At 35.2% G+C, this 22,350-nt stretch overlaps 2 protein-coding genes across 2 annotated transcripts in view; one reads left to right on the forward strand and one right to left on the reverse strand.

Moving 5' to 3' along the window:
• ZFR (zinc finger RNA binding protein) overlaps positions 1-22,350 on the forward strand; it is an 87,678-nt gene that overhangs the window by 46,530 nt on the left and 18,798 nt on the right. The window contains exons 9-17 of the mRNA XM_057708096.1: positions 2,996-3,189; positions 5,451-5,570; positions 6,444-6,589; positions 10,409-10,571; positions 12,269-12,474; positions 13,214-13,364; positions 15,377-15,518; positions 20,297-20,394; positions 21,251-21,346. Of these exons, the coding sequence (XP_057564079.1) occupies positions 2,996-3,189; positions 5,451-5,570; positions 6,444-6,589; positions 10,409-10,571; positions 12,269-12,474; positions 13,214-13,364; positions 15,377-15,518; positions 20,297-20,394; positions 21,251-21,346 (1,316 nt within the window). The remainder of the gene's footprint in view (positions 1-2,995; positions 3,190-5,450; positions 5,571-6,443; positions 6,590-10,408; positions 10,572-12,268; positions 12,475-13,213; positions 13,365-15,376; positions 15,519-20,296; positions 20,395-21,250; positions 21,347-22,350) is intronic.
• LOC130836123 (heterogeneous nuclear ribonucleoprotein A1-like) lies at positions 186-1,956 on the reverse strand. The gene has a single exon (XM_057708095.1). It carries the CDS (start codon positions 1,876-1,878, stop codon positions 916-918), a length of 963 nt encoding a protein of 320 aa, XP_057564078.1. The 5' UTR covers positions 1,879-1,956; the 3' UTR covers positions 186-915.

Consider the following 22,350-nt stretch of genomic DNA (forward strand, 5'->3'; position numbering starts at 1 on the left):
TTCTGTTGATGCCTACTAGTGTCTCGTTCTAACCTTTTATCTCATCACAAGAGTACTGTGAAATAATCTCATAAAACTGCTGCTTTTTCACATGGAAAACTTCACTGACGTTATTTCTTCTTATTTATTGCCTCTTCCAGTTGTTTACCTAATCCTTTTTTTTTTTTTTTTTTTTTTTTTTTCAAGAGGGTATTAAATCGTTTATTGATTACACATGATAATGGATGATACACAAGCTTCATTCCCATCTGTAACTTTATCTGGTACCATAATTCAATTTAGATATATTGCATAGGATGTGCCAACAATCATAATAATAACCAAAAAAATTCCGTGACTTTGCTTGGGTGACCCTTTTAAAGGTGAACTCCAGGTCACAACACAGTAACTGTCAGTTCAACTACACCACGGTTTCTGAAGACAATAGCTTCTCCACCAAAGCAGGTTGTAAATAAATTTCAAATGGAACCTGGCATCACCCTGAAGGAATTCTAACTTCACACTGTTGGGGTAATTTACCAAAATGGCTTCAGAGTAGACTAACTTTACACAGCACGTTTAAAAAAAGACACATTTATTCAGCGTCATGATCAGACTATTACATTTAGCAATCAACAGCATGGGTGCAAAAAAAAAAAAAAAAAAAAAAAATCTACATTAAAACCCTTTGTTGGAATGCTTTACACTTTCCACAGAACAGAAACTAAAATAACCTGTTATACAATTAGTCACAAATACAGTCCTCGAGTTTTTTTTGCCCATACACATGAGTATTGTCTAAAACATGTCTTCTTTGTAGCAGCTAGGCCCTGCCACCACTGTGCTTGGCTGAGTTCACAAATCTGTTGTAACCTGTAGCTTCCCTGTCACTTCTCTGGCTCTCCTCTCCTGCTAAGCTTTGTTTCCTGGCAGTAATTAAAACCTTCTGCCGCTGCCATAGCTACTGCTGCTGCTGGAACCGCCATAGCCACCTTGGTTTCGTGGTTTGGCAAAGTATTGGCCTCCACCGCCATAGGGGCCAGAGCTTCTGCCTCCAAAGTTCCCTCCTTTCATGGGTCCAAAATTTGAAGATTGATTGTTGTAATTGCCAAAATCATTGTAGCTTCCGCCACCTCCAAAATTGCTTCCATCATTACCAAATCCATTATAGCCATCCCCACTGCCACCATATCCACCACCACCGCGGCTGCCACCAAAGCCACCTCGACCACTGAAGTTTCCTCCACGACCAAAGTTGTCATTCCCACCAAAACCACCTCCACGACCACCACCAAAGTTTCCAGAACCACTTCGACCTCTCTGACTCGATGAAGCACTAGCCATCTCTTGCTTAGATAGGGCTTTCCTTACTTCACAGTTGTGGCCATTCACAGTATGGTACTTCTGAATGACAATCTTGTCTACGGAGTCATGGTCATCAAAGGTTACGAAAGCAAAGCCTCTCTTTTTGCCACTGCCTCGGTCAGTCATGATTTCAATCACTTCAATTTTCCCATACTGTTCAAAATAATCTCTTAAGTGATGTTCCTCAGTGTCTTCTTTAATGCCACCGACAAAAATCTTTTTCACAGTTAAGTGGGCACCAGGTCTTTGAGAATCTTCTCTTGAGACGGCCCTCTTTGGTTCCACAACTCTTCCATCCACCTTGTGTGGCCTTGCATTCATGGCCGCATCCACCTCCTCCACAGTGGCATAGGTGACAAACCCGAAGCCTCTGGAGCGCTTTGTGTTTGGATCCCTCATTACCACACAGCCTGTGAGCGTTCCCCATTGCTCAAAATGGCTCCTCAGACTCTCATCGGTTGTTTCAAAGCTCAAACCTCCGATGAAGAGCTTCCGCAGCTGTTCGGGCTCTTTGGGAGACTCTGACTTGGACATGACGGCAGTGGAGGGGGGAGACGTCAACGATGCTTACTCGGCGGTGTCCACGGGCAGAAAGGAGTAACCTATCCAGCGCATCTGCCTACCTAATCCTTTTGTTTCTGTCTCTACTATTTCTCCAAAAAGTGTCTTCCTCTTCACAGCCACTGCCTTGTTTTTAAGCCTTCAAAGTCACTTCCACAGAGCTTTGTCTCTTATTGCATCCAGTTTCTTCAACACTTCTGTCAAAGTCATTTTTTTAAAATATGTATTAAATTGTTTTAGTCTCCTGTTGAAAAATTTTCTACGGCCTTCCCCTTGCATACAGGGAAAAAGCTCTGTGTTCCTTCATTATGTCATCTAAGGCCCTTCACAATTTGACCCCTGCCTCATATCATCACCTCTAGCTCCATAGTAATTCGTATTGAATTACTGAGTTGTCTTTGAATTTACTGTAATCTTCTTAACTCCATATTTTTGTTCTTTTCTTGTACATGCTGCCCTTTCTGTTTAGACATCATTCTTTTAGTTTCTGCCTGACCAGTTTATACTCATTACTCTTCTTTCAAAGCCCAGCTCAAGTGTCACACCCTTGGTGAAGCCATTCCTAACTGGATCAGGTTATAGGGTAGTGGCTCCTTTCCTTTACATTCTCACAATACTCTGTTAGTACTTATAATAGCGCTTGCCATATTGTACTATAATGACTTGTATATTCCCTTAAATTGTTGGCACCTCAAGGACAGCCACACTGTCTTATTCTTATGTTACTAGAACTTAGGACAGTGCCTAGTTCCATGGCAAAGGGATATCAGCATGACTTAGGCTTAGACTCTACCATTTCAGGTACTTGCTATTTATTTTAGGTACTTGATCTTGTAAGAGCTGTCGTGGGGATGGAGAGGACCATTGGATATTGGCAGGTAGAGAAGGGGGACATTTTGACATGTATTTCAAAGATAAAAAAGCCAAGTGGTTTATATGGTTCTTCAAAATTCTGATCTGCTGTATATCAAGCAGGAGTTTGACTATTGGTAGAAAAGATCAGAACTTTATCTGAAGCTTTTGTTGTATCAGGTTATACATTATACAGAAAGAAAATGAAAATCACTGTAATACTTTTATGCTCTTCTAGGTGGTAATAAGCTGCAATCAACAGGAAATAAAACAGAAGACTTAAAAGGAACTGAATGTGTTAAAAGCACTCCGGTAACTTCTGTACAGATTCCAGAAGTAAAGCCAGACACAGTGTCAGAACCAGTCACACCTGCATCTCTTGCTGCTTTGCAGAGTGATGTGCAGCCAGTGGGCCATGATTATGTGGAAGAGGTATTGATTTGAGAATACTGCTGCTGTGAGATTAGATAAAAGGGAAGACGTGTGTCATTTTGTTATACAAGCATGCTTTACATGTAACATTAAATTATATTCAGTTGTATTTTAGATTTAAATTTAAGCCTGCCCTTTAAGCTTGCCTAGATGACATCACAATTTTTTTTGTTTAATTTCTCTCTCCCTGCTGACACCATCACTGTAGTGTGAAGTTCCATATATTTGGCAGGCATTTCTTTTAATGTAACCCATCTACTGTTCTGAACATAAAATAAATTGTGAACAGCAGAAATGACAAAGAGAGCAAATACTTCTTTCTGAAGTTGGTTTCATGTGTAAAATTAGGTTACTGATTTAAGAGATACTGTTTATTTGGTTTTTCAAGCTGATTAGAAAATTATTACTGTTTTACAAAGTAACTCAGTAGATGGAGGATGAGTGAACGTCAGAGGGGCTTGATAAATATTTGTTATTAGCAGAAAGGCTAACATACAGTGGTGTAGCGCTACTCTTTACTTTTGCTGTATTGTAAAACAATTGGAGAAGACAAGTTCTCTGAGCTTCAGTGTCTACATCTGTACAATTTGGGTATCTCCCAACAAAGTTGTGATGCTTAGATGAAACAAAGTACCTAGCACAGTGCCTAGCATACAGTAGATTTTTGGCAAATATTTGTTTGTCCCTTCATCCTTTTCCACATAAAGAAAAATTACACATTGAGTTCTTTGTTTACAAGGTAGAAAACTGGGCTGTGTAGTTTGTAAGTAGTTCACGTACAGTTTTAAAGTTATAGCTCTTGGGAATTCCCTGGTTGTCCAGTGGTTAGTGCTCCACGCTTCCACTGCAGGGGGCACAGGTTCGATCCCTGGTTGGGGAATTAAGATTCCACAGTGCCACACACAGCGAGGCCAAAAAAAAGACATTTAAAGGTCAATAAACTTCTTTTAAAATAAATTAAAGTTATAGCTGTTTTTTTTTTTTTTTTTTTTTTTTAGTTTATTTATTTTGACTGTGTTGGGTCTTCATTGCAGCAAGCAGGCTTTGGTTGTGGTGAGTGGTGGCTTCTCTTCTTACAGACCGTGGGCCCTAAAGCTCGCAGGCTTCAGTAGTTGTGGTGTGTTGGCTCAGTAGCTGTGGCTCTAATTGCTCTAGGCATGTGGGATCTTCCCTGACCAGGGATCAAACCTTTGTCCGCTGCATTGGCAGGCGGATTCTTAACCACTGGGCCACCAGGGAAGTCCTAAAGTTATAGCTCTTAGAAGAGTAAGCCTTGGCGGTCCTTTAAAAAAAAAATGTACAGCCAAAAGACCTTAATTGCCAATGATGCTGGATAAGTGAACTTCAGAGAATTGCATTCAGAACCAATCTTTAAGACTTGTACACTTTGAACTTAGAATTCATTGTAGACTTTTTTTTTTTTTTTTTTTTTATTGGCTGTGTTGGGTCTTTTGCTGTGCGCGGGCTTTCTTTTTAGTTGTGGTGAGTGGGGGCTACTCTTCGTTGTAGTGCGCGGGCTCCTCATTGCTGTGGCTTCTCTTGTGAAACATGGGCTCTAGGCGCATGGGCTTCAGTAGTTGCAGCACATGGGCTCAATAGTTGTGGCTCGCGGGCTCTAAAGCGCAGGCTCAATAGTTGTGGTGCACAGGCTTAGTTGCTCCGCGGTATGTGGGATCTTCCTGGAGCAGGGATCGAACCTGTGTCCCCTGCATTGGCAGGCAGATTCTCAACCACTGTGCCACCTAGGAAGCCCCATTGTAGACTTTTTAATAACATTCTGGTCTGCTTGTCTCCCTAACTGGTTGTGCAGTTAGAAAAAAATTAACATTGGTTTTCTATAAAGTTACATGTATGAAGTCTTGGGCTTTATAGAAATAAATGTGAGTAATGCCTTTAGTCATGTTTATCTTGTATTTCCAAGAACACTACCTGGCCAGTGGTAGGTATTCAGTAAATATTTATTTGAGAATTTAAGGTATCTAAATTGCATTTAAATCTAAATGTTTACACATAGACAAAAGTATTAAAATAAAAGTTAATTACAAGAGCGAAATACATACTAACACATCTTGCATTCTACAGTTAAAAATTCTAACCTCTTGTTCATTTCTGTAGATTATTCTTTTTAAAAAATATGAACATTGCCCCCTTTTTTCCTCACTTCAAATTCTAAAAGTTATTTACAACCCATGAGGGTTTGTAATTGAAATCTTCAACTGTAAGATTCCTATTGTGATTCTTGAATTTTTTTTCCACTCAAGGTACGAAATGATGAAGGAAAAGTAATTCGATTCCATTGCAAACTATGCGAGTGCAGCTTTAATGATCCCAATGCTAAGGAGATGCACTTAAAAGGGCGAAGACACAGACTTCAATATAAAGTGAGTAAAATTTCAGCTCTTTTCTCTTTTTATATGGCTTGGAACACTCTAGATGCAAAAACACAGCATCTAAATATGACTCACTAAGTCCATGAACTCCCACTCCAATGTCATGTCTCACTTAAAGTCAGGTGTTTACTTTTTATTGATTACCTTGTTATACTTAGGAAAAACAATGAAATCATATTTCATTATTTCTAGTGGCAAAATGAGCCTGTAACATTACTTGGATCAAGTAATCATGTAAAGATAATTGCATCACAGAAAGTGTTTTGAAAAAAGTGTCAGGTCCCTATTTCCTTTATCTTAGCAAAATTCCCACTAACATGAATTTTGAGATAAGGAATTCTTCATTGAAAACACTTCAAGTGATAAGTTAAATCTAAATATTGTATTTAAAGTTTTCGATTAGGTCGGGCTAATGCACTAGGTTGTTGTTTTCTAAACACAGAAGTGGTGAAAGTTAAAATAAAAATAATATGTTAAAGGGCAGTACTTTTATATGAAAAGAAACTTTTTAACCCCACACTCAGATATCTAGAATCATTTATTTACAAAGGAAAATTAAATACCCATCAGTCTCCTATGGATTTCTTTTATTGGTTAGCAGTAAGTTATGTCCTCTTTACATACTAAATGCGTAACTTTAGACTTGAACAACTAAGAATTTTGGGGGTGGAAAGGAAAAAAATCTATGAATGTATTCTGAATTTTTCCTCTGATTCAACTTATTTACCGCATTTACTCTTATAATAGGAAATTTGCAAATAAAAGCCTTTATGATGAAAGAATATGTGGGATTGTATAATTTAAAGATATGGGTAGATTGTTGAAAGGTTGCTGGTTTTTCAAATATCTTGTCTATGTTAACAGAAAAAAGTCAATCCAGATCTGCAAGTAGAAGTAAAGCCCAGTATTCGAGCAAGAAAGATTCAGGAAGAGAAAATGAGGAAGCAAATGCAGAAAGAGGAGTATTGGCGAAGAAGAGAAGAGGAGGAACGCTGGAGAATGGAAATGAGGTAGTATCTTCAGCTTTTAATAGCATGAGAAACAGTTTAGCCTTTCTAAAGAAACGTAGCTATTCTGAGTATGTGACTCCCATTCAAAGCAATCCAGATTTATTTAATATACTTTTAATTTTTACTTCTCAGGAAGATCTTAGGTCTAGGAAAGAAATGCATTAAAATTAAGTTATTGGTTATTCCAATATTTGACCATGTCCTTGGTATTCAGATTTATGTTGGAAATGGTATCATATATATTTAAATACATAAATAATTTAATATTGTAAATAACTTTCTCAGTTTAAAACAAGCAAAATAGAACATTTGGTTTACATGATTAAAATATCCTGAATATCAGATTTAGTAGATTCTAGACATTAATAATGTATGGTTTTTTGTGGGGATCTTTTTGTTTTGTTTTTGTTTTCAAGAAATTTCTATCATAAAAGCTTTAGAGGCTTCAGGGAAAGAGAAATGAGAAACATGTTCAAGAGATATATAAATGTTTCATTTTATTGATACAACTGGCATATCTTTAAATGGTACAATTCATTGGTTTTTATTATATTCACAGAGTTGTGCAGTCATCACCACAATCAATTTTAGAACATTTTCATGACCCACAAAAGAAACCACATTAGCAAACAATCCTTATTCCTCCCCACCCCCCAACTCTTCCCTCTACCTCTAGGCAACTACTAATAAACTTTGTCTCAATAGATTCACCTGTTCTGGAAATTTCATATAAATGGAATCATAAAATATGTTGTCTTGTCTGGCTACTTTCACTTAGCATAGTGTTTTCAACATTCATGCACGTTATAGCATATATCAGTACTTCTTTTTTATAGGTGAATAATATTCAATTATATGAATGTGTCACATTTTATTTATTCATCAATTGATGGACATTTATGTCCTTTCCACTTTTGGGCTATTGTGAATGCTGTTGCTATGAGTATTTGTGTACAGGTTTTAAAATATAATTAAGATAAATATAAACAGAATTGTGATGTATGTGTATTTTATAACCGACTTTTTTTCATTTACATGTCAACTTTTTAAAAAAGTAAGCTAAAATTATTTTATCTTATTTTCCATGGCTATGTAGTATTCTCTTTTGCAGATGTAAAATTTTCATTATAACCACTTCCATATTGTTAGATATTTAGGCTTTTTACAGTATTTCCCTTTTATAATTATTACGTTGACCATCCTTGAGGCTGTATTATTGCATAAACCATAATTAATTGCTAATACTAAAATCCCAGAAACGAAAATATTTGACTGGCAGATACCCATGCTTTTGCCTGTACTGGATAGTTTAACTTAGTGGTTCTCAAACTTTTTGGTCTCAGGACCTTTTATACTCAATAATTACTAAAATCTCCAAAGGCTTTTATGTATGTGGGTTATAGCTGTCAGCATCTGAGAAGTATAAATATTTATGAATTTATTTTAAAATGACTATATTTGTTAAAATGTTAAATATTGATAATTAGTATTGGGTCAACTATATTAATATAATGTGGTGGGTAAATATAATATGCTAACTATAAAATAACTGTATTTCTTCCCCATAATAATGAGAATGACATTGTTTTACATTTTTGCAAATCTCTTTTAATGTCTAGCTTAAGGTAGCCTGATTCTCCTGTCTGCTTCTGTGCTCAGCAGGTTGTGATAACACATTTTGCCTCTGGATAACTCCACTGTACACTCATAAAAGAATGAGAATGGAGAAGGCAAATGTCTTGATGTTACTATGAAAGTAATTTTGATGTCATGGATCCCCCTGAAGGTGTCTCAGGGACTACCTAGGGTCCCTGGACCACACTTTGAGAACTGTTCCTATAATTTATTAAAATCTCTGCCAATGAGAGAGTGAAACATGAAAGCCAGTTTTGTTTCAACTTAAATTGTTTGTATTGCTGGCAAATTAAATTTTTATTTCATGCTTAACCACTTACATTTCTTCTGCAGTGAATTGCCTGTTCATTTGTTTAACTTACCTGTTGTTGATTTGTACAGACACTTACAGCTATTAACCCATTGTTAACATGTTACCTTTAAATAATCTTTGCTGTTATTTATGTATCAATTTTTATTTTTATGTATCTAAATCTATCTTATTCTTTTTTATATATAAATTTATTTATTTATTTATTGACTGCATTGGGTCTTCATTGCTGCATATGGGCTTTCTCTCGTTGCAGCAAGCGGGGGCTACTCTTCATTGCTGTGTGCGGGCTTTTCATTGCAGTGGCTTCTCTTGTTGTGGAGCACAGGTTCTAGGTGTGGGCTTCAGTAGTTGTGGCACACTGGCTTAGTTGCTCTGCAGCATGTGGGATCTTCCCGGCCTAGGTATCGAATCCGTGTCCCCTCCACTGGCAGGTGGATTCTTAACCACTGCGCCACCAGGGAAGTCCCCGACCTTTCTTATCCTTTATGAAGTTTCTGCCTTTGTAATGCACTGGAAATTTTTCTCTATACCTAGGTTACATAGTTATTTCCTCTTACTGTTACATCAAATATTTATTAAGCACTTACTGTGTGCGAGGAACTAGCATATCGTGTGTTAGGCACCAAGTATGAATTGGTAAACAATGGATAAAGGTCCCTGCTCTTATTTAACTTGAACATCTTTAGTGATAACAAAATACTCAAAACTGGAATGAACATGGTTTTCCAGAGCCTTCAAGCTGTTTTTATTCATTTTCTCCCAAGACCTAAATAACACAGGAGTATGATTCTTTCTGTCCTTAGTTGGATGACCTAAAAAGCACTGCTTATTCCCGACCTGAAGAAATTGGTGGTTTCTACAGTACTACTTGAAAAATATACTTCTTATGTTTTGTATTAAACAAATTTGTCTAATAAAAACTTATTGTTCCAAGAATTTACTACAAAGACAGATCCACCTTGGGGGTTATTGGTATCCTAGCTTGAAGCTGAAAGTGAAAATAGAACTGAGGAGAGAGTCACATGGTGAAAAAGAAATTAGATTCTAAAAATGTTGACCATTAAAGCAAAGGATACACACTAGCTGCCCACAGTCCAGGTTCAGCCCATGGGTGTTTTATTTGGTATACATGGTATTCTTTGGATACCAACATGAACCAACATTTAAAGACCATGAGATATCATGAAAATCCTGGTGACCTTGCGATGACATTCTGTATTCCCTTATGGCAATAATTAATAGCTGTACTGTGGCTCAGAGCATGTGCTTTCTTCTTTACCATAGTTCCTTTCACCCTTAATATGTCCCCAAAAGTGAGACACGATGTTAGTTGCCATTTATCCCAATTGATTTTCCTCATTGTAGAGAAATGTCTTTTTCTCTGCCTATATCAGATGAGGAAATTAAAGGTAGTCTTAAGAAGTTCTCTCTTAGGGAAAAATAGGAGGGAGCACATTTCTTTGGAGACATGAAGAAAATTCCTGAATGTATGCTTTAGGTCTATTCACTCACACACATTGTTGCTCTGGCAACATTAGGTAGGCATTTAAGTTTGCAACCTCTCCAGTAAAGAAGGAGAGGTTGGAAGGAACTCTTAGGATTCTGGTGCTTGTTCTTTCAGCTCTGTCTTCAGGCTGTGAAATTTTGTTTTGCTTTATCTTTGTTTTCTCATCTTCTCTTTTCACTGGGATTTACTTCCATTTACTTCTAGATGAAAGCAAATAAGGGTAATCAGATACAGTAGGGGAAAAGAAAGATGTTAGGTAGACTGATTTGGGGTATTTTTTAAATTGCTTTTTGTATTATTATTGATGTAAATTTTGGGGTTTTATTTTTCTTATAGATTTATAGTATCATTCTCTGTGTTTCAGACGTTATGAAGAGGACATGTACTGGAGAAGGATGGAGGAAGAACAGCATCATTGGGATGATCGCCGCCGAATGCCTGATGGAGGCTATCCTCATGGTCCCCCAGGCCCACTCGGCCTTCTGGGGGTCCGACCAGGCATGCCTCCTCAGCCACAAGGGCCTGCGGTGAGTGTCCAGTTTGTTTACATAGGGGGTGAAAGTGTAAGACTGGTTCAGCATTAGAAGATAACAGTTTGGGGAGCTAATTTTTAGACTTAATAGTATCCAGATCTCAATATAAGTTTTTCATCTGGTTTAGAATTTTCCCTCCTTTTCTTACAGATTCTCAGCTAATGCCCTTATATATAAGGACTTCATAGAATTTCCATGAATCTTTCTTACTTTCAATATAAGCTAAGAGAGCAGAGCTTCTTTTGCCGACTGTTCTTTCATATAAGAGATTTTCTTGCCTTTGTTCTTTAGATTATCAAGAACAACTAGTTTTGAAGGCAGTTGCTTTGCTTTCAGAATTACTCTTATTTTCCCATTACCAGTGGTTTCAAGTCTTTTTTTCTTTTTCAAATCATGAATAAAACCTACCACTACTTCTAAATTAAATGCAGGATAAGGGGGTAGGTAAATGGTTCAAGATGAGCACACAGCGGATATATTAGCAGAACTGTAAGAAAGAGCTGCATCTCGAGAGTTTGTGTTCTGTAGAAGCTAGATAAAAGAAGAGATACCCGAGTTATGAGGAACATTTCATGTAAGTTCAGACTATAGGAAACAAGAGGTTTTTTTTCCTCTGTTCTGTTTTCTAGAGAGCACTTAGAAGGAAACAGCAAATATCTGCTCTTTAACCTATTCTTTCTCCTTTATCTTTCCACAGAGTAAGCATTTGTAAAACTTGCTTTTATTAAAAGCAAAAACATTTCAGAATCACTGGTTGTTAAAGCTGAGTAAAAAGTATTTTCATAACCTTAGATGGTATTATTATAATTTTACTTGTTTTGAGGCAAAGTATGCATACATACTTACTCACTCTTGTTAGTATAACTTTCCCTAGTTTACATTTTTGTTTTTACTGAAATGGAAAAAAGGGGGAAGATAGCTTTAAATGGACATTTTGCATAATTGACTTTGTTTTTCTTTTTTTCCATGTTTATTGGAGTATAATTGCTTTACAGTATTGTGTTTCTGCTGTACAACAAAGTGAATCAGCTATATGTATACATATATCCCCATATCCCCTCCCTCTTGAGCCTCCCTCCCACACTCCCTATCCCACCCCTTTAGGTCATCACAAAGCATCTGAGCTGATCTCCCTGTGCCCACAGCAGCTTCCCACTGACTAGCTGTTTTACATTTGGTAGCATATATGTGTCAACGCTACTCTCTCATTACGTCCCAGCTTCCCCTCCCCACCCTGCCTCTACCCCTGTGTCCTCAAGTCTGTTCTCTATATCTACATCTCTGTTCCTGCCCTGCCACTAGGTTCATCAGTATCATTTTTCTAGATTGCATATATATGCATTAGCATATGGTATTTGTTTTTCTTTCTGATTTACTTCACTCTGTATAACAGACTTTAGGTCCATCCACCTCACTACAAATAGCTCAATTTCGTTCCTTTTTATGGCTGAGTAATATTCCGTTGTATATGTGTGCCACATCTTTATCCATTCATCTGTTGATGGACATTTATGTTGCCTCCATGTCCTGGCTATTGTAAATAATGCTGCAATGAACCTTGGTGGTACATGTTTCTTTTTGAATTATAGTTTTCTCTGGGTGATGTGAGAAACATATGTATATTTAAAAATAGTTTACTTTTGCTTGGGAAACTTTTTTTTTAAATAAAGTTATCTTTTTTTCCTCTCCAGCCCTTACGTCGTCCTGACTCATCTGATGACCGTTATGTAATGACAAAACATGCAACCATTTATCCAACTGAAGAGGAATTACAGGCAGTTCAGAAAATTGTTTCTATCACTGAACGTGCTTTAAAACTTGTTTCAGACAGCTTGTCTGAACATGAGAAGAGCAAGAGCAAAGAGGGAGATGATAAGAAAGAGGGAGGTAAAGACAGGTGTGTTTTCAGAGTTTTTTACTTTTGTATAGTTTTAGTTTTCCTTATGTGGACATACTTGAAATAAAAGTTACAAAGACTGAAAATTCTCTGGTGTCAGTCTACATGTGTTATGCTTGTGTTAGATATTTAATGTATTCAGCTGTTGAAATGAAAAATAATGTAATTTCATACAACCTCCAACTTTGTAAGTATACTCCTTTTATTTAAGTTTATGTAAAACTATTTCAAGTCTGTTTCCAAAGCAGCCTTTGTAGTTTTCAATTGCCTTTAGCTGTTATTCAGTTTTTATTTGTTGCATGTGTTTACTCTTTGTTTTAGCAGCTTTTTTCCTTAACACATTGACCCATAAGCATGAATAAGCTCAAGTTTTAGCAACATCTTTCATATCAAGTTTTTGTATTATGATCTGTAACTTTTCTTTTTCCCTTTACAATTTGGAAATATCTTTGTGTATGTTAAACATGACTTTTATTAATTCTATTGTAGAGAGAGACACAGAAAAGTGTTAATGGCCTTTGCTTTGCAGTTGTCCCTGTGAGAACTTAGCTCTTTATTAATTTATCCCTATTTCTTATCTAAGGGAAGGATACTTCTAAAAATATTGGATGTTTTTATACTGTAGTTGATGCGAATTTTAATGGTGTAAAAGTTATTTGTTTTACTCTTGTGTGTTGAGAGATTATCATGGTTCTGGTTGAGAAGGAAAATGTCATAATATAACTTGATTCCACTGCAGAGCTTTAAAAGGAGTATTGCGAGTGGGAGTATTGGCAAAAGGATTACTTCTCCGAGGAGATAGAAATGTCAACCTTGTTTTGCTGTGCTCAGAGAAACCTTCAAAGACATTATTAAGCCGTATTGCAGAAAACCTACCCAAGCAGCTTGCTGTAAGTATTATGGAAATGTTCATTTTTACCCCTTGTCTGGTTCAAAAGTTTTTGGCAGGACTAACTGTGCTTCAGCTTAAACCTAAGCCAGCCCTTAAAGTTTTGGCTTGACTTTCCAAATTGATTTTTTGGCTTGATTGTACAAATTGGTAGAACTATTTTCTCCCTTGTCTTTTTGGGTTTGATAGTGCTTTTCTTTGGCCTGAAGCCATCATGCTAATTTATTTTAAAATATAAAGTTGCAGCACATGTCCCCTTCCTGTTATTTTTCCAAGATTTGAATCATAAGAAAGAAGACAGTTGTTCAGGAAAAAAAAATTGATTTTATTTTTTTTTAAACAAAGCCCACGATGTATATAGCAAGCCTAAAGTTTTAGAATTGATGAGCTTCTTGCCTATTTAGTTGAATACATGTTTTTAATAAAGTATAGTAACAAAAATAGAGACTCTTTCTGATTTGAATTTTCCCAGTTTTATTATGATTACTTTCAGTTTCCAACATGTTATAATGGTAGGTATTACCTCTTACTGTCTCTATTCAGCAAATCATGGCAATGCACAATTAATACAATATCCCCTTTTGGTCCTACAAAAACAAAACTTTTTTTTTTTAAGTTTGAATTTTTTAAATTTTTATACAGTGTCTTGTCAGAATCGCAGACTGGGATTTAAAATAAAGATTCCTTGAGTAATTTAATGTATAAAACTTATTTAGGTATTTGAAATCCTAGAATTGACATTTCATGGGTAATATGTATTCTACAGTAATGTCAGAATAAGCAGTACCTGACCATAGCAGAGCAACTGATATCAAAAGGGATAGTGAAGCATGCCATCAAACTTGAGCTCTGACAACTCTGAAACTTACTTTTGTTTGTTTTATATTACCATTGCTCCAGATGTGAAGTTTCTTATTGTGGGTTAGTCTTTTTAAGTATTGGAAGCCAGAAGAACTGTCATTGTCTGTCTACTTGTTACCCTCTGTTGAGGCTGCTAGGGCAGTGAAGGGGAGGAGATGGAAAGGTTTGAGGACTTTGAAAAAATCGTGTAATTTGCAAGAAACATCTTGATCCTACATTGTGATGTTTAGTAAAACTACAAAGCAAAAAATACTGTATCCTAACTAAATAATTAACAGTTAAGCCAAAACCAGCATGCTCTTTCCAAATCAATCTGTGCACTTATTGTAACTGGAGAAGCGAGAGAAATAGAATTTATCATCAACGTCATAGTTAACGTTTACATAATACTCACTGGGCACCAGGCACTGTTGTAAGTGCTTTATATAGTTAATTCATTTACTCTTCCAACAATCCTATAGGTTAGATAAAATTACTGTCTGCATTTTATGAAAACAGGTATAAGGAGTTAAATAGTTTGCCCTTTTCATGTCACTAGTAAAGTAGCAGAGCTAGGAATTGAATCTAGATACTATGCTGTAAGCTCTCCATGTAATTTCTATTGAGTCTTCATTTGTTCATATATACTGGGGCTTATTACATGTGTACAGAATTGCAGTGAATCCTGGTTTTTCTTCTGTTGATCAGGACTTTCTACTCCCTGATAAAATGTAAATCTGTTGATTTCAGACAAGGTATACTTGGAATGGTTGAATTATGGCTCCTGTTAGTTTCAGGTATCTATTTTAGTCTCATTCAATATTCTGCAAATATTTCAGTACTTAACTACCCAAGATGCTATTAGGAAGGTACGATAATAAATATGGCAGTGTTTCTTTTATCCAATAATTCATCATCTAAGAGGGACATACAGATAACTCATATGATACAAATAATGGTAAATATTAGTTCAACAAAGAATTCTAAAAGGAAAGAGGAGCAAGAGATTTATAATATTTGCATGTATTTGCAAGGCTTCTTGGGGGAAGTATTATATGATCTAGTCCTTATAAAATGATTAAGGTGGTGAGAAAATGAAAGAGCCATAATGAAACTACTTTGTTTGATAATGTTAAAAAGTCCATCTAATTTCTTATACTCTTCATTACATAGGTTATAAGTCCTGAGAAGTATGACATAAAATGTGCTGTTTCTGAAGCGGCAATAATTTTGAACTCGTGTGTGGAACCCAAAATGCAAGTCACTATCACCCTGACATCTCCAATTATTCGAGAAGAGAACATGAGGGAAGGAGGTTGGAAAGCCATTAAACATTCTACTTTTTATTAACTTTTCCCCCCATTTACCTACTCTTTAAGATGGCATTAAGCCCTAGAAGGCAACATGCTGGCATTACATATGAATTTGATAGATTTGACTTATACAGCAACCAGTTTTGCTTCAGATCATTTCCCAGATCTTTTATTAATGTCTTTTTAGTAATGTACTTTTATATAAAACACTCCTGGTATTATTGATTTTCTTGATTTTTTTTTTTTTCTTTTCTTGCTAACCTCAGATTTCTGGAAAAAAAAGTTCAAATGCATTGTTACCAGCATAGTTGACCCATGAACAAATTAAAGAAATGTTGCTAGTAAGGGGCCACAAATTTAACTTGCATTAAGTTCTTGTTCTTGTCTTAAAAAAAGACAAGAGAGTTTCATAAATAAAATTGGTTAAGTACTGATAACACAGTTTAAGAGGCATTGTTATATATGTAATCACGGATTTGGCTTGTCCTGAGATAAATATTTCTGGTTCTCTGAGGTTGCTCTTTTTGTTTTGGAGCGTTTTCATAAATGCAAAGCATACTAATGTACATAGATTTGGGCATCTGACCCCGCTATTACACTAGAGATATTGAAAAATAAATGGTGTAGGCATAGTTAGTGAGTTACAGCACAATTCAGGGTTTTAAAACTTACTTTACAATTGTAGAATATGAAATCCTGCTGGTGCCAGCAATGTTGCTTTAGGGACTCTTCTGTAACATTTTCAAAGCTTCAAAAGCTTTTAAGCCAAAAAGCATGGTCAGTGTCTGCCTTATGTTGGTTCTGTTGTTTTATGGGTCAGATAAAATTTACTTTGTTTCCTTTCATGTTGTTTGTGCATCTTAATTTGTTGATTTGGAGTTATAGTCTACACTAATATTTCTTTGTGATACAGATAGAGGAGAAAAGAATACTTAAAATTAATTGGTCTAATAGCATAAGTAGGCTCTCAATTACTGTCCCTTTAAATTTGTTTTCTTACAGCAAAGCACTTTTTTTTAAGGTACTGGGCTTTCCACAACCCAGGAAAAGAAGATTTTTATTAAAAATGTGATCATTGAGACATGTCTAACTTTGCATATATATACACCATATATCAGGACTTGTATAAGCTTTGCATCTTAAAAATAAATGGGGTTTGTGTAAAGGATCTTTTATATGTGCATGAGTTTCCACTCAAGGTCTGGCCGTGGATATTGCTGGAAAAACAGTTCCTGAGTCAATCTGGTCAACTCATATGCAGCATATGACTGTTAAGATTTGAAAAAGACATCTTCGAGATTATGTTATAAATAAAAGTTTCTGTATTTAGTATGAAATTATATAACCATTTAACTATTTCAGAGCACATTTTGTCCAGTTATATTTAGGCTTACTTAAATTTGTGCAGTATTAAGTCATATTTTGTTGCAAAAGTCTAAAGTTTATAGTATCATATTTGTAGTAGTCTTTAATAATCTATCCCTTCTAAAGGAAACAAAATTATATTTTTGTCTGACCCAGACTTGAGTTAGAATTACTGTTCTGAATTTCTAAACTATTACGGTGAGAGAAATGGTCAGTCCAAATTGAAAGATTTTACTTCAAGACACTGAGCTGAGAAGTTGGATATGCAAAAAGTGTAGAAACATTGATAGTTTTCCTTGCTGCAGATAACTGCAGTAAATCATGTTTTTAGCTTCATTATGAAGATTGCTGCAGAATAACGGTATGTATTCTCTCTCACTGCAGCTCTGAATGCTCTGTGTCTTAAAATCATTTAAAGCTGATAGCTTGCTTTGGGGAGTTAGCACAGGGGTAAGGAAGGCTTTGCCGGAAGAGCACTTGTAAATGATGAGACTGGCGACTTGCGCATAGTTGTGGTAGCCTCTTAATGCATAATGGTCCTGTTTAATACCAAAAATTATTTAAATGAAATGATTAATTGTCCAAATAACTGTTAAACACATTACAGTCTATTTTATGTTATTGTGTTTGACAGTTAAACATTAAGTAAACATTTAATTGACTTGAAGCTTGAAATGTTCAAAATGCTCTAACCCTTGCTACAGCGTCTCTTCTGTAGCAAGTCAAATATTGTGTGTGTTTTTTTCCACCTTTAGCTTATCAGGCCCGGTCCAAAGCCTTCTAGCAAAGGGAATTGATTCCTGTCAGGGGTTGCTGCCAAGACATCGGAAGGATTTTTGACCAAGGTTTTCAAAAGCTCAGTGTCACACCTGCCATTTGATTAAGGAGGGATTTTGGATGCAGAGTCTGGCATTTATTGTCCTTTGTGTGGTTGTTTTGTTTGTTTTGTCTTTGTCTCTTCTAGAATTGAGCAGTGTTCACACTAGTTTTTAAATTGTTGGGTGGATTACATATTTTACATAACCATGTTAATTTAAATTAATATATTCCCATTAACTTTTAATCATGAAATAGTGTGGACACAGCATGTCTTCTAACTGGTGATTAACCCCTTAAAATTTATGAAATATATTTTTGTAGGGTAAGAATTTGCTTTTTATTTTTAAATAAATTAACTGATTTTTGTTTTGTTGCCTGGGTATTAGGAAGCAAGTATGACTTTAGTATATTATATCTAAGGGGTTAATCCACTTGAAATATAGAATGGGTGCAAAAATCCACACTCTAAATTTGACAGACATTTCCTACTTATAGCTCTTAATTTGTTTTTAAATTGCAATAGGTGTCTTGGCATCTTTGAAATTGTGTTATTAATTTAAATTTCCAGAGTTATGAATACTTGTGTACAAAAAGAAAACTTGTCTTCTGTATTGGAGAAAATTAAAACATTGTGAATTAACATGAAAAATTCAGAAACTTTTTTAGAAAGAGATGGCACATTATCACCTATTTGCATTTTAGCTTTAGCAAATAATGTAAATAAATGAGAGACATAGAAAGGGTTCTTCAGCATGTTCTGTAACCTTGCTTTGGGGAGTGGTTTTTTGTTGTTGTTTCTTGTTTTTTTTTTTTTTTTTTTTTTTTTTTTGGCACACGGGCTTAGTTGCTCCGCGGCATGTGGGATCTTCCTGGAGCTGGGATCGAACCCGTGAGCTCTGCATTGGCAGGTGGATTCTTAACCACTGCGCCACCTAGGAACTCCCCTGTTTCTTGCTTTTTTTACTTCTTTAATTAGCTGTGCTTTCCTGTGTTCCTTTTCCTTCTTTCAGAATAGCCCATTTCTTATGTTCATTATATTTCTCAATTCAGTAGTTGGTCTTTCAGGTTTTGAGATTGCTTATTAGTTTTAAAAATTACTGGTATTTCTGACTTGATACTTTCTTTTTAGTACCCAGATTCGCCTCTCAGTGTTCATTTTCAGAATGTCACACAGTGTTCTTTGATTATCTGTAAATCTCCCGTCTAATATGTCTTCTGAAAATCTGTGCCATCTGATTATTTAAGGAGTAAGAACTAAGAATAGAAAGCCCAGACAAGGGATGGAATTTTCATTACTTTTAAAGTATGCTTTTTAATATGTCATCTACTCAAAATAAGGACAGATATCTTTTAAGATTTCTGAATGCACATTTAAAAATATATAATCAGATAATTTGCCCAGAGTTGCAATAGTACTCTTAAAGTAAAATCATTTCGTGTTTGCTTTTATCATATATTTCATCTTCTGTCCTATATATTCATTTGGTGTCCTCAATGATTTATTAAATTACATCCTAAATGTCCCATAGATTTGATGCTTTTTATCTAGAAGACTTAAATTCAATAGGTTAGTTGCCTGGTATGTAATTTTCTTGTATTTAGAAAATATTTTAAAATCACCAAGGGTTGTGAATTAGATTGACTTACTACTGATGAATAGTTTGATTAGCAAATTTGATTAGCAATTTTTATACAAGTTTATAGATATGTTTAGATGAATGTAAAGCTGGCCCTCCAGCTACTTTTATGCATATAAAGTTAACTTCTTGTCCTGATTTAGGTTCAGATTTTCTTTTCACGATTTATGTAGCTCATTTATGTTTTAATACAATAATCTGATTAAAATCAGTTACTATAACTGAGTTTGTAACTTAAAAGATTCTAGAGATTTATCATCAAACCATTCTGCTTACTGCATCTGTTCTATTTCTATACTTATTCCATTTAACCATGTTAGTTCCTGTTGCCCTTTTCTACTTTACTTATTGTTTCTCTCCAGTTATTCTTTGAAATACTTTATGGGAACTTTGAATTTTAAAGGGCATTTCATATTCCCTTAATTCTGAAAGCTAAAATTCTCTTGTGGGAAGAGAAGTTATTGAACTCTTAGAAATGCCTATTTTTGGCTCTTTATTTTTTCTATGATTATTACTGCATTAATCATCCCATATTTATCATTAGTTCTTTGACATATTAGCCCCAGAATAACCTATGACCATTTAAAATACTGAACAAACTCAGTAGTTTATTGTACATTCTCATATATTAAGGTGGATTTTTGTGTTCCCTCTTGTCTTGTCGTCTTTGTGCTGGTGCACTGTGTCCAATAATCCTTCCTTTTGATTTTATTTTGGTGGGTAGGGTTTATATTTGCAGAAATTATTTATTGTATTTCTAAATTAAAGAATTTAATTCTCGTCTTGATCTTCGTATTAGATTATATGTAAATTTGTTGAAAATATCTCCCTGGGTACTTCAAAGTGCTGACAAACTCTCAAATGGCTCCTGTGACACTGATGCTACTTTAAGGAAGTGTCTTGCTCACCTGGTCAAACACCCATTCCTCACTGCATTTTGCCAATTCAATCCATTTTAGATGTAACCTCGGGTATGGTGAAAGACCCACCGGACGTCTTGGACAGGCAAAAATGCCTTGACGCTCTGGCTGCTCTACGCCACGCTAAGTGGTTCCAGGTTCGGAACATCATTTTACTTTTTTCTTGTAGCCTTATGAGAGAGTAGTTCAGTACAACATGTTTAACTGTGTTTAAACATTTCAAAAGATTGCCCAAGCAATACTATCTTAAATATCAGAAAATGTTAACATAGAAAGCTGGGTATGAAGATCTGCATATTGCAGTTACTATTTGACAATAAACTCAGGTTTTGGGGGTGTTTTATAGTTTGGGGTTTTTTATTTTTATTTTTAGTGGCTATATTTAAAGTTGACTTGTTTAGGAACATCACATGTTTGTGTATATATATTATATTCCATAAGGCTGCAGATTAACTTTGCTTTAAATAATGGAATATGTGTTTAAAGCTTTGTGTATAGTTTTAAGATTTTTCCCCCTTTCTCTAAGTTAATAAGTGTAGGGAATGAAAGGTGAGGAAGCAGCTGTTTGGTTTAGTGACTTTGCAGTTATGCAAAGGCACAGAAAGGAAACCAAACAGATTTCCTTAATCTTTCAGTCCCTAGACAAACTTTTTAGCTCTTTACTTTTTCTTTTATTTCTAATGTAGGCAGACTTTTTTTTTAAAGTTTACTGTTTTAAATGAACACAGGTCAAGGTTCACAGGGGATCAAGAACAATTATTCTTGTATAATCTGTTTACTTTGACCTAAAATATCAGCTTTTAAATACTAACCCTGGCATAAAATATTGCTGTAAATGGCAGCTCATTGAATCCAATTTTAAGTGTGGTTATTTTTGTTTTATTTTTATCTGAGCTTCCATTGAACAGTGGTATTTTAACTTTTTTTTTTTCATCAAGGGATATTTTCAGTATTTCTAAGGTTAATTCAGTTGGTTTTTGTGTTGCTCTCAAGGCTAGAGCTAATGGTCTGCAGTCCTGTGTGATTATCATACGTATTCTCCGGGACCTCTGTCAGCGAGTTCCAACTTGGTCTGATTTTCCAAGCTGGGTGAGTAATATGTAACTGTATGGTGTGAAAAATAAACATGTAGGAAATATTTCTTCAGTTTTTTAATAGCCTCGTCTTACATCTAATTATCAACTTTATTTTCATTTCCTAAATGTAGTTCTTTTTCTTCTTTCTAGTGAGAAATCCTGAGGTCTTAGAGTGTTTAATTTTCTAAGAATTGCACATGATTTTCTTCTTGTATTTCCCTCTTTTTTTTCTCTTCTCACAGTGTTTATTACTTTTTTAAAAAATAGGTGCAATATTAGTTGCACATACATAAAGGTACAAAGAAAACTAAAAATTGAGCTATTAATCTCCCTATGCAAGGATTTTTTGACATCTTAACAAAATAATGTGTAAGAAATTTTTAAGATTTAGAAATATACAGTATTCAAAAATGCATAAAATTAGGAAATTCAAATAATGCAGAAAGGCACAAAATAAGAGATGAAAGCCTTCTCATCATTTAAAGGCAAGTTACCTTGACACAGTTTGTTGTGATTTTTTTTCCCAGGGGGAAAAATCATACATGCATCATGTATGTTCCTATTTTTATTTATGTACAAATATCCCTTTGATGTTGAACTGTTTGGGTCCCTAAATAGCAAGAATTCAGGTAGAGCAGGATTTGTTCAAAAATATAACTGAACCTACTAATTTCAGAGTTGAATTAGGGAAAGTTGAATAGCCAGGGTTATCTTAATTCTTTTTTTTTTTTTTAACACAGGAGTGGGTGATGCTATTTATATTGTTTGCATCTTTCTCAGCAAAATGCATCTTGAAGCACTTTGAGAGTTGTATTGACTAGTGGTGTTCCCTTCATATGGACATGCCATGTTTTATTCAGCTGGTATCCATTTGATGGATAATTGCATTGTTTGCAGTCTTTTGCTATCAGATTTTCATTGTATTGTTGTCAGACTTTTATGAGTATTACATACATGTGATAAATGGCTAGGGTCAATTGCTGTAGAATTCCAAGGTCAAAGGACATGTGTTGATTG

This window comes from Hippopotamus amphibius, chromosome 15 (genome assembly GCF_030028045.1).
Source record: "Hippopotamus amphibius kiboko isolate mHipAmp2 chromosome 15, mHipAmp2.hap2, whole genome shotgun sequence".
NCBI lineage: Eukaryota > Metazoa > Chordata > Mammalia > Artiodactyla > Hippopotamidae > Hippopotamus > Hippopotamus amphibius.